We start from the raw sequence: 13,439 nt of genomic DNA, 5'->3' as shown, positions 1-13,439 counted from the left end.
GCCCTCTCACACTGCTCGAAGGCCTCTATAACCCCTCCCTAAGGTCCCTCTCACTCCCCAGTAAGGCCCCTCTCACTCCCCCAAGGGCCAATAACTCCCCCTCCAGGTCTGGTTTTATCTTTACTTTCAGAATCAGGGAGATAAAACAAAGAAATCTTTTTCCCCACCTCTTTTCTTTAAGCCAGACCTTCAAGCTGCACTCTTTCTTTTAACTTTTGGGCTGGGAAATGAACTACTGTTGGGCCAAACACATAGATGTTTGCCATTAGTTTAGAAATTACATTGAATTACATAAACTTTTCAGCAGACAAATGGGTCATTTGTGCCAAATAGTCAATGCCAGTGTTACCCTATCTATAATTAAAAAACTGTCGTCTCTGCTTGTGGTTGGGTGGCGGGGGGAGTTATGTTTGTGTGCGTTATTCCTGTACTCAACCACCAGGCAGTGCTCTACCCATGACTACTGATCTAGTGATGCTTCAGGCAGGAAAGGATGCTTGGTCTCGGACGAGATTCTTAATAGCGCACTCCAAAGTTTGACAGACCAATGCTTTCCTATTTAAAAATACTGGGCCTTTCAAGCAACCTTATCTAACAGGTGGTATTACCTTCACTCGCAGAAGATGGAGTATGTCATTACTGACAAGTCACATTTCGTTTCTCTGACACAGCAGTTCATATTCACTGCACCTGCTATTGTGTGTTTACATGAAGCAGGTTGTATTATTTGTATCCATCTGTAATCTATCATTTTCTTCCTTTCAGTCATTTCTTTCTCTCCTTCATCTCGGCTTTATCTACAGCACAGCTGCACCATTTAACTCTTTGAAGGTTGCAGTGACACCTCTTAAAGGCAACCTTTTTTTTAAAAAAAGTAATTTATGCAGAGAGCACTGTGAAAAAACAGTCCTGCTGGGAAACTCCAGACAGCTCTTTAAATGTTACTTGGTACTGCTCCTCATTAAAAATTTACTCAGCATTTTCTACACATGCATGTGGCTAAAAATATTTTGAAAGCTGCAAAGCACATCCTGTACTCCAGGGGTTTATTTGCATATAGTATATAAAGGAGTGTTATTAGGTATCTCGACAATAGAGCATTACTATTTAAGGAAAACCCTGTTTTTTGGGTGACCTTATTATCACATTGAAGTCATGCCATAGTGTTTCAAAATATTCCTCTTCCTGTCAGCTGTTGTAGAACCACACATGAAAATTCAGGAGTGAGATAAACAGTGTCTTGATGAAAACAATCTTGCACTCTGTGAGGACACACTCTCTAAAAAGAATTGATGACTGCCTCTCAAGAAATGTTTTTGCTCCAATATTCTTCTCCTTGCCCATCCTTTGTTTGACTATTAGACTGGCCCAGTCCATCTTAAAATTCTAGCGCACTTCAGGATCAGTGAAAACCAGTTCTGTGATCGGATATCACTTTGGAAATCAGTGGTAAGAACACAGTTGTTCAACCCCATCTTCTCAAGACCCTGACCAGCTACTTACACATGGCAAGACCTAAACATGGCAGTCATCCTTATCTGAAGCTTCTGGTTCTAACTAGACCCATTCTCTCATACTTGGCTCAAACATCTCAGGCTATTGAAAAGCTGCAGGAGATCCATTGGAAATGAACATTGTGTAACCACTGAAATTTTATTTGAACATGTGATAATATTGAAATTTGGATGCCATGTGTGTTACTCGAGCTTTCTGCTCATGATTTACGTCTCCCAGTCCCCATAGTGATACTGCATACTCATGACTAACTCATAGCTGTCTATTACTCCTCTGGGTATAGCATTAGTCCAATAGTAGGACCACCAGGCTGTTATCATTGACTACTGCAGGCAGAGGATACAAACCTCCTTTGACTAGTTACAGAAGCCAAGCTCATTAATGTTAAGCCACCCTGCCAATACTATTCGCAACTTAATTCAAGGATAAATGTTTATGAATATTACAATAAAGGTCTAAAGATTATCAGGACAATTATATATTAATGTTTTTTCACTGTCAGACATATTGCACTGGCATAACATTCCATTGCCATGATTCTGAGGAGATAAATTTGTTATGAGCTGTGTGTTCCTTTATTTATTTCTCATATTATGGTCTACTAATGTTTAAGAGATGTGAGGCACATAGGTACAGGGTAAAGACCTATTACGGAAAAGGTTCTATCTGTTGCAGCTCGGATGAAGCTTATTATAGCTGTTGTAAGGATGAGCTATTTAGTATGTTTTATGAAGACTAAATTGTTCACGCACTGGCTGACTCGCACAGATCCCATTGGCAATATTCAGATAGATTATTGAAATGTTCCCCTAAGCACCAGTTGGAAGGGTTGCCTGATATATTTGGCAAATAACATGGAGGTATGGTGGCTTATCAAGTAGATTATGTTGAAAATATATTCGACCAAATGCATGGAAAGATTATCAGACAAATCACATGGAATGTTAACAAGCTGATTATGTGGTTGTGCTTTTGACATATTATTAAGTAAATTATGTAGAGGGAGCTGTCAATAAAACACCTGAAAAGGTTATCAAACAGACACATGGAAGGTATCTTGCATAATATGGAAATGAGAGTTCAACCAAACAGAAACCTTATAGGGTCATAAAATATGCCATTCTCGGCTATTAGAAAATTAACATTTGACAGTTATCTGAAGAAATTATCAGAGAGAATCATGGATGACTCAACCTTTAGAATTTATGTCATGCAATATATTGAAGGCGGGGATAAAGACAGAATGAGAAAGAAAGAAAAATGTGAAATTGTCTTATCTCACGTTTTGCTGTACAATAGATGTGAACGCCTACATCGAGATCAAAACATTTGAATGCAGAGTTCTAAACTTTCTTTCATTAGCAGAGCAGAAACTCCATAACTGTTGTTTATTTAAATAAAACTTTGCTCTTCTCTGACATATGTTTGTATCAGACTATAAAATACAACTCTTTGACAAAAGAGTTGGGGTGAAATAATAAATTTCTTTTGTCTTTTAAATGCTGAAGGTAAAATCTTTGGATGTCACCAGCTAGACGGATAACCAATCTCTCTTATTGCTTTGGTATAAACATGAGATAACGTGTATCGCTTGTTAAATTGACAGACTGACACAAGCATCTCTTTCATTCATTGTTTCATAGCAATAGATATAAAAATACTTTGTTTTTTCAGATGATGTTATGTGGATCCACTGTATTTATAAAGTTAAATTAGTATCTTTCCTGATAGTTACATAGTCTTGCTTGCCATTTTCATTTGTCATATATATATATTTTTCTTATTTTTGCTGTTTGCTGTCTGACTTCAAAATTCATTCCATTCATTATTAGATTTTTAAAATTTGTATACACTGGGCCTCAGTCAAAATTAGCAGATGGTCATAATCAGTGTCAGGACAAGTAATAATCAAGACATGTTATAATATTCATAAACCCAATACAATAACTCATCTGGTTATGAAAATTGTGAATGTAGCCTATTACATTCAAACTAATATTTATCATCCTTGGTTGCAACTTTGTAAATGATTCAATAACACAAATTATGAAAATATCATATAATGTGCTCTATAATGCGGTCCTTTATATGTTTTAGTATGAATATTCTTACCACTTGGAAATACTGACCACATTACACTTCTTTACATGTTGGATTAATTTTCCTTCACCATTCATTTGACACCAGAAATAAAATGTGTATGAACCACTGTTCTAACAAAAATTGCAAAATGCGAAGCTGATCCTTGTCTTCTCCGAATGTGCAAAGAAGATTTAATGTGAGCAAAGTAAGCTTTTGAGATCAAAACCTTGCCTCACAAATGAAAAGACAGACCTATGGCTCTAACTTGACGTGAATGTCTTTGCTCTACATATTCTAACAGTGACAGTAATTTTACATCACTGTAAGAAAGTATGGTATTCTTAGTAATCAGTTACACACTTCTTTATTTTATCTCCAAAAAAACTTATGCCTAAGAAAACATTCTATTTGGCAATTCTACTTCATAGCATTTTTCTTCATATTTTGGTCTCAGAGGTACAATATATCATAATTTTAAATGAACTGATGTAAACCTTATTGACGGAAGGCAGGATGGTACATGCTAATTTCTGCTGTCTAGGCTAAGCATTTCTCCCAGCGCGAAACCACACTATCCAGTCGTATAGTCAGGGATTAGAAAACTTAATATATTGCAAGATAATAGAATCTTAGTGTCAGGCATCACTGAGATGAGAACCTGAAGACATCGAATATAGAACAAATATGATACATGTTTCACTGCTGCATTGCCTAGTCTTCTAATATCCATCTTTTTGTATTCCTTATTTTTATCTGTGCCAGGTGTCTGCTCGAGAATGAACTTAAATGCTTGGCAACACAAAAGAGATATCTCTAGAGTGCAGCACGCTCACTTCCAACCCCCACCCCCAAAACTCTCATTATTGTGCGACACCATGTGCTCTGCAGCAGCCTGTTAATGAGACATGGCAGATACAGCAGGCTCACAACTCTCATCCTCTTCTGAAAGGAAGCATTTCCTTATTAAGCTCCATCTCATTACTTTCAGCTTCAGCCATTCAATAGACAATAATGAGGAAGTGTAAGTGCTTGCTCGCTTGCACTCTCTGACTCAGATGGAACAACATGTGTAATCATCCCAGCATACATTTTTGCACACATCTTGCACCTCCCATTGGACATTCTTACTGGATCTTCCCTTTTTTATAAAAAAGTCTGCAATTCCTCACAATGCCCCTGAGTTTCTAGCAGGTCAACAAAGACCAAACTGTCTCCAATTTATGCAATCAGTCTCTTATTTCTCTGTTATCACACATTCACTCATGCATTCACTTCACATAATATTGTCTTGTTTGTAATCTAATGCACACCGTGTAATGAGATTTCTAATACAAAAATATTGCTGACAAATAGTTCAAACATTGTGAACATGCTCAAAAGATCTGACAAACATGCATTGGGTCTAAGAATTAATTCAAGGAATCATGTGTTCATTTCCTATGTCAGTATTTAATATGCTCTCAGATTAGTCCAAACAAACTCCAACAAGTCAATGAAAGTTAGAAACTGGTCATTTGGATAGTCTCTGCAGTAGGACTGAAAGCTGTATCATGTATAGACCACCTCTAAATGAAATGAAGCCTTTATTATTTTACATAACCCTCATTAATTCAGGATGCCAACAATATTAGACGTAGATATCTAAGGTTGCAGCATCACTTTTTTCCATAATTTACTTACCAACTTGAAAATTGATTTCATAACTTCAAAACCAACCAACCAGCCAAACATTGCTAAACAATGAGGAAATGGATTCACAGAAATTAAGTTAGCACTCTTCTCTCATCCTTTTCTTTCTAAATGTCACTACAAGTATACAAGAACCTAAACTTGCAATATCCATAATCTTAAGTCAGTTTTCTTTCACTGATATCAAATTGATAATCTGTAAGAGTTTTGGTTTTAATAACTGTTCTGCAATGTATCTACATTTGCTGTTTAGTATTTATTGGTGAGCTGAATAAGCTGATGCCACTAATGGTTGTAAAAGTACTTTAGTCACAATGGCAAGATACTCACCAAACGATTCCTATTCTGATCACTGTAAATGAACAGTATTAACCTTTAGCATGCTAACAAAAATAGCAAGTTGTCAGATTCTATTTTTGATGTGCCATGTAGCTATGAAAAGTGGATGGCAACTGAAAGTCCACAAAAGGATGGTACAGCTTTTGCTTTACACACATGCATGCACAAAGATTGGTCTTTTGGGTCTTAATTATTTGTATCTAATGGCCACCAATTACTGCGTAAACTAATAATATTGCCTAACAATATAACAGTGAAGTGCCTGGTGGCCAAACCTCCCCCATCCACCCAGTTGCAAATGTAATTAGGTTTTGGAAGATTTGAGAATGACAGACTATTACATCCAATGAAGAGGCTAAATAAGGAGGTTGTGGGGTGGGGGGGGGGGGGGGGGGGGAGGGGGGGTTTGTGTGGGGAAGGAATGCTTTCTAAAAAAAAACTGGGAGGGCTGCTTCATAGCAGTGACAGCTGTTGACTTAAATACATCTCTACAATGGAAATGAAGTAGGCCATGGGAAAGCTGAAGGCTTCTGTATGATAATAAGTTTTGACAAAAGCCACACAGCCCCATGACAGTAGGTGGTTACACACTGAATACATAACGATTCTCACTACAGCTACCAAGTATAAATCTCTGACTCTGTATTTATACACATTTTTAATCAGTACTAACACAGTTTAAACACAGATTGAATCAGAAGTGGCACATGTATGATATTAGTCTAAAAACTTCAATCACAAATTATTCTTCCCATTGTTACTCTGTTGGAGATAATTCTAATGCATTTTGCCTTTTGCTATTTATATATTTCATTCAGCACGAAACATTATTTCATCATCTATCCGCACATATATAAAACGTACATGTATGTAAAGTGCACACACATATATATATACACACACACACATATATAAACCTATACATTGCAATAGACATCGTGGGAGGGATAGGGAGGAGAATTATAAAGGTAACTTAAGGCGCGGGATAGAAGAATTAAAGGATTTGGTAAAGTTTGCATTGGTTGGCATTGAAAATGTTCGAAGTTACGTTACCCTCCAATTAATGAAAAGAAAGGTTATGGAACAATGACCAAGTGCAGAGTGTTTCTTACAAAGCTTGCATGGCCCGCGTTCCCTCCCAACCCCAAACCGCGCTGGTTTGTAACACGCCTGCTTGGATTTGTCAGCTTGTTATAAAATATGTATTTCCAGCAGCAGAGTTAATCGATGAGAGAGGATGTCACAGCTGATTGCATAAATGATTTTGAAAGCCAATCTTAAAAATGTCCATAATCACACTACAATCTTCCCTTAGCTACATCTTTAAAAAAATACACTCCGTACTGTCAAAGGAAGACAGTCTCAGCTCTTTAAATAGAAAATAACCTGCCCATTGTCATCCACGTGGCTCATCTGTACTTGAATATCCTCCTACCTTTTTTAAAAGCTGTCATGTACTCCACCTAAATATAGACATAACATTTAAATACACATCAAAATGACTAGAGGCTGCCTATGATACAGATGACGGGTTACACACCCGTGAAACGATGACCATTCCAGAGCTCAAAAAACACCTTTTTCTGTTCTCTCTCAAAGCTGTACAATGGTAGAATCCAGGTTCCACTTACACACCCCCATACAATTTGAAACAAATGTATAAATAAATAAAACGTTCAGCACTGCCAATAATACGATGAACGACTTTCATTTTAAAGTTTTATTATTCAAAATCTAAACAGCGCCTGAGGAGATGCGGCAACTTTTGTTTTTGCATGGGAGAGGTAATGGCGCGGATCCATTACTAAGGTAAGAAACTTGAAAGAATTGTGTGAACTTACCCCAGGTAATGTCTTCTGTTCATGCAATGCACTCTGGGCCTTCAGAGCAGATTCCCTGGCACAGTACGTTAGGAAGGCACAACCTAATCATTTAATTAAAAACACACACAAAAGACACTGTGTTTAGACTTTTGCCGTCATCCTTTCTGAAATGGTTTTGCTGTTTATTGTCCCAACGTCGTAAATATTGGGCACATGCTACGCTGGTGTCACTAATAGCAATGTGTCTAAATCATTTGCGTGTTATCGAGTTCTTTTTCGACTTATATCATTGGCCAGATTTGTCTTGGAATATAGAATACACAAAAGTATAACCACTTTTGAAAATGCTGTCCTCTTGCATCATTAATGCCTGAACAGTTGATTATAGTAACACTACTATATGAAATGATACTATTTAATTCCAAAACATACTTCAGCACAGACACAATATACACGTTATATGCACCTTCAGACTTAGCTCAAAGATACCACACAGGATTCATATACTTGTTCATTCTTGGAGATGCTTTAGTACGTTTGACGCACATTTGGAGCAATGTGTTAATTTCATTTAAAAAGGGACACTGGATGCAATTCGATGGTATGGGACGGGTCTTTGACATTAACTATCGAGACTGCGACAGTTACTTTAACAGAGGTCTGGGCTGCTTTGCACAGAGGGCTGCCAGTGGAAGTTAACCCGCAGGAGTTGTCACTGATGATACACAGCACACCCCTAGCAACTTCTACTCCGCAGTTCCAATCCAGCCGTATAGAGTGGACACAACAGAGAAAAAAAGGGGCTGTACAAGGGGTTCTCGCCCTGTGACCTGGCTTCTGTGCAGCAGACACCAATAATGTATTTCTTTTTTTAAAAAAATAACTGCATACTCTGGAAATATTTCAAAGTCTAATATTCTGACTGCTCTCAGAAATAAGCTTCAATACTTTTATTTTCCTTAAAATATCTTAATCTGGAAAAGAACAATGTAAAATCATAATATGATCAGTAAATAATGATCTAAAGCTTTAAAGGAGACTAATGCTTGGAATCCCACCACTCAGATCATTGAAATGCTATCCTAGCTTATTGAAAGGAATAAGTAGTCTTATCCGCGCCTGAGTATGCGGCCGGTGAGCTCATAAATATTGCATTTTAAATTAAAGATAACCCAAGGCTTTTTTCATATCTTACCTATAACATCTCCCTCTCCCCTCCATAACCTCCCCACCTCATCGCCCTTTCCCCACCACGCAGACTGACTGTGCACCTGCACACTCTTGTGTGCTTTTCTTCATGTTACACAGCTTCATGTCACTTCGCTTCTAAAATGAACAGTGTAAGTCCTGCAAGTTATTATTGTATGTGTGTGTGCGTGTGTGTGTGTCGCTGGCGTTTATCACCAGCCGTGTTCACCACCATATACACTCACACCCCCCTCGCCAACCCCTCCGCCCCATGCTCCGCACTCCTCACATAGTTTCAATCGCCACTCATCCCAATCCAAGTCTTGCTAATCATTAAATAAATATTAAAAATAAAAGTTGTCTTCTTTTGACATGAAGACTGTTCGAGCCGGAACAGCTATTCTCCTGAACTGTTAACTCGCAGGGAGTTTCTTTCAACTGGGGGGGGGGGGGGGAGTGAGAAACTGAAATGATCTAAAGACAAAAAGAAACGGGAGGGTGGCGGATACAGACAGCTACACTGTTCACCGAGTGCTTTGAAATCTCAAGTTCTATCATTCTGTGCGAAGTGTGCAGAGAGAAAGCAGACTAAAAAAGCTCGCCTTCAGCACCCATCAGTTACCGGGCTTCTTTTTTATACTGATTACGGACCGCTCCTGCTCTTTAACGCACGCTTCCTTTTTATAAGAAAAACTAAATAAGGAGTTGGTGCCTCATGTTCTCGCCTGTCACGCAATTCTTCAGCGCCCCATTACTAACTGGCCAGACCCAGCGTGAAATAATAAAGCATTAAAGAGACAGACGGAGCAACACAAGCCCAGTCAGACCGCAGCGAGTTTGGGGAAAGCCCCGAGTGGCTTTCAGGAGCGGGGGAGGCAAGTGTGTACAGACCCTTGTGCATGCCAGTGAAGCGATCCTTCAGCACCGTCAGCTCGTAGATCTTGCCAAATTCCTCGAAGAGGGGCTTGAGGTCCTTCTCCTCCAGGTTACGGGGGATCTGGCCGATGAAAAGTTTGATGGCGTCGTGGTCCTTCATGGGGATGGTGCTGTTCTGGCTGTGGCTGAGTCCGTTCATAGGCCCGTTGGCAGTGCTGATCTGGATGGTGGTGCTGAGACTGACTGCTGGCTGCTGCTGCTGCTGCTGCTGCTGCACGCCGTTCGTTAACGTGGCCATCTTTCTCCCACACTGCGTGACGTCAGGCAACTTTCCTTCAGATTGACTCGGCCGTTTAAACAGACTGGATGGGCTCAAGGTCGGCGCAGAGCCGGGGTGGAGAAAGCAGCCTGTCTCTTCCCCCACCCCACCCCACGCCCATCTCTCCCCCCTCCCCCCGGCCATAAAAACCCGGCTTGCGCACGTTCCTCCCCCTCTCCACCTCCATATCATCATCAAGCCCTGCTCTCTTTACTACCAAATTAAAACAAAAACAAAATCACGCAGGAGACACAAAGCGCTCCTTCCATTCCTGTGAGTTCACGGCTTGCTTTAGCTACATTATATATATATATATTATACAGATATGCAAAGACGAAATACAGTTTGGGAGCAGGGCCACGCATTCAGAATGAAATTGTGTTGAAAGGATAATGTAGCGAGATTCCTGACTACTTGGAGCTGTCTATTGCATGACACCACATTTTTTTTTGCGTTGTGCCCTGGACTTGATCATCATGTTGCAAGCGAGAGTTTCCGAGTGCCGTTCAGAAAACATGCGATCGGGAACAAAGAGACTCGGTCCCTGCCGGGCAGAAAGCGCCCCGCTTGGGAAGGGGAGGGGAGGGGGTGGCCGGGTTCAAAAGACGTCCATATCAGTTGCTGAGTAGGAGACTTCAAAGATGACAGCATTTTGTTTTACACTTTTGGCATTTGAAGAGGCGTGCTGTCTGCTATGGGAACTAGTTATGGGGACGGTGTGCGGTGGTTGGTAATCGATGGCAGGGAGAGAAAGAGTCAGGAAACGGGTCTTTTTGTTTGAAATCTACCGTGCGACTAACTGGTACCTCACATTGACACATAACGCTTCAATAATTCCCCGCTCCTTCTACACAAATCAGGCACATCTCACAGTTACTGTGTCCAACTACAGTACGGTTCATGGGGAGCGGGACTGAGGTGCAGCCAGCAAAAATCGGTGGTTTCGCCCGGAACTCTGGTATCCGATTTTCTCTAGCTTGGATTTGCATTTTGGGGCGGGGGTGGGGGAGAGATTTTGTGACCCGCATGCTCCCGCTTCCCTGAGTTTATTTTTAGACCCAAAAAAAATCAAACGAGCCGATTGGAACGATCAAGGTGCATAGCCCACGGTATGAGAAACGCTCCAAGTCAGATCACATCACGCCCCAGAAGTCACCTCCTACCTCCATTCAAAACTATTACACAATGATTTTTTTAAAAGAAACTTTCCAGCTGCACCGTGCTGATTATCTGTATTCCAACAGATTGGGAGAGGGGCTAAGGTAAGCATAGACGCACTACAGTTTAAAGTCAATCTATTGTTAAACATTATTAAAAGGGACTGGCTGTGCCAGAGCTGCTCCAGCGAAGAGATGAAAGCTTTCAGGGTGTAGTGTAGAAATAAACCAATAACAACCAACACGAACTAGAGGAGCCCTAAAATAACAGCGTCCATCAAAAAGCTTAGAAGGTGTGTTTGCTTCAGAGGTCTCACATTATAAAAGATATGCTCTTGGTATTGACCATAATCAACCCAAGACCAAATTTGCTTCCTGATAAAATCTGTTTTCATTCCGGGGAATGGGCGGTCTGAAATACTATGTTAGGCTGGGCGGGTGGATAGATCGGATACTTGGAGCTTTTCCCTATTTCCCTATTCAAAAGACGCCCCTTCTGCCCACCTTCCCGCGCCAAATGAAACGCGCAATGGTTGGTTTTATCATTGATTGCCTTCAAGTAAAAGTGTATTTGACTCGTTCCTGAAATCTCAGCAAAGCACAGCTATAAAGCGCTGTCGGGTGGTTTGACGGTACGATCGGGGTGTAGCTAGAAACATTCGTTCTGTAACTTGATGCTTGGCTACTTATAAAAAAAAATAAAAATTACAACATGGGGAAATAAAAGTGTCGACTGCCATGAGCTGCCCATACAGTGGAGGGCTGGTGTTGTCTCTATCCAAGGTGCTGAAACAGAGCCACTCGAGTGAAAGCTGTTAGCAAACAGTTTGCTGTTTCGCACATACACGCGGGTTGCTAAGAAACGCAGTCTCTCATACTTTATCTTCCTTTTGTGACCAGCACTGTACACACAAATTATTAAGAACAATTACTCCTGTTATTCATCCGAATTTCTTGACGTCAAATCTGTTCAAGTTTCATTTGCAGAGAAGGGGGGTGAAGAGGGAGGGTCCCCGAGCACACATCTAGCTAACTACAGGTCTCTGGGAAGAATAGAAAGCTGTCTTGCTCGGATACAATCTAGGATAATCTTTTAAAAAAACATTCCAAGGCGGCAATACATTTTCAAGAGCTCGCTTATTTCATTTTTTTTGTAATTACTCTAGTACACCAGTTTATTTTTAGCAAATGATACTAAATCGCGAATTTCGCCCGAAAGGCAGTCTTTTGGGGGTGGGTGGGTGCCGTGGAGGGAAACTATGCTTGCCTGCAGGTAATGGGCTGTGTACAGTCTTTGATGTTAGCACGCTGTTTTATTTTAACTGATAAAATCACCTTGATGGTTAAATCTAACGCGCCTGTGTTTCCTCCCTCAGTACAATTCACCTTCATACAGGGCAGCAAGAGGCTTATTCAACTGGGTGAAAATTTTAAGGGAACAATTTGAAGGCGACCATTGTTAACAGGGTCTCTTGGTCAGAGGAAACGGGACCCGGCTTGAAGTGGTGAAACAAATAGATTCACATTTAAAAGCAATGCTTTGAGCAGAAGAAACGGCCGACCATCGGTTTAACTGATTACAAGTCTCTTTCCTCTAAAGATGATCTCTCGAAGACGAACCAAGTAAGCAAGCCCTTAGCAAGTGTCCAAACGCGAGCTCTCTCCAAAATGAGGAACATGTATAAAAGACGCACAGCCGTGTGTATTCATTCTAAATCGACCAAGTTCCCCCCCCCCCCCCCATACAACCAAAAGTGAATACTGTTCGCGATTAATCGCAAACTTTGATTTCAAGGTGGGGAATTAAATCTTCATTGATTTACTTGCATAACGCTCACCGTTGAACTTAAACACAATAGTTTCAAAAATGTTTATTTTCCGTCGTTAAACTTTGAGCAGGAGTGTGTATTCTAACCAGGGTAATGTGAATCTGCGATAATGAAGACAGTTTAATGCTGATCATAAACAAAGTGTAGAATTGTTTTATAGGATTATTAATCCATGAACGTTAAGCGTATACCACATAGTGTAAGACAAGATCAGCACCTTGTAAAGCAACTTTACATGCCTACACGTGGGATTTCTCCTTTGCAGCTCAAGGTTTTTTTAACCATGAAAAATACCTTTTATTAAAACATGCATCACATTAAACCGCTAACAACTGATTTATCAATTTGATGTGTGACTACTTTTGCGATTCTGTAAGAAAGTTCCTTTGTGAACACTACAATGCTCCTCGCATTCCGAAGAACAAATGCTGAGCTTTTCTGTGTTTACTGAATAACATTGAATAGAATTGAAAACATTGCTGGAATATAGTGATGACGATCCTGACCTTGAATTGAAAACTACTTGGAATAAATATTGTGAAAGTGGGTTTCTATCGCATCGTTCAACAACGCGAAAAGAGGGACTGCAGTTTGTATTCCAGAGCAACTGAACTAAAACAAA

General features: G+C 40.1%; 1 protein-coding gene across 5 annotated transcripts in view; it reads right to left on the bottom strand.

Moving 5' to 3' along the window:
• celf4 (CUGBP, Elav-like family member 4) overlaps positions 1–9,963 on the bottom strand; it is a 1,180,733-nt gene extending 1,170,770 nt beyond the window's left edge. For all 5 annotated transcript variants that reach the window (XR_006310714.1, XM_043685031.1, XM_043685094.1 and 2 more), the window contains exons 1-2: positions 9,528–9,963; positions 7,467–7,549 (exon numbers count right to left, since the gene is read on the bottom strand). Coding sequence is in view for 4 of the 5 variants with exons in the window: in XM_043685031.1 (XP_043540966.1) it covers positions 7,467–7,549; positions 9,528–9,810 (366 nt within the window). In the remaining variant the exon portion in view is untranslated. The remainder of the gene's footprint in view (positions 1–7,466; positions 7,550–9,527) is intronic.
• Positions 9,964–13,439: the final 3,476 nt, after the last annotated feature.

This window comes from Chiloscyllium plagiosum, chromosome 1 (assembly GCF_004010195.1).
Source record: "Chiloscyllium plagiosum isolate BGI_BamShark_2017 chromosome 1, ASM401019v2, whole genome shotgun sequence".
NCBI lineage: Eukaryota > Metazoa > Chordata > Chondrichthyes > Orectolobiformes > Hemiscylliidae > Chiloscyllium > Chiloscyllium plagiosum.
Note: the sequence above shows the minus strand (reverse complement) of the source record. Positions and strands in the feature narration are given on the sequence as shown.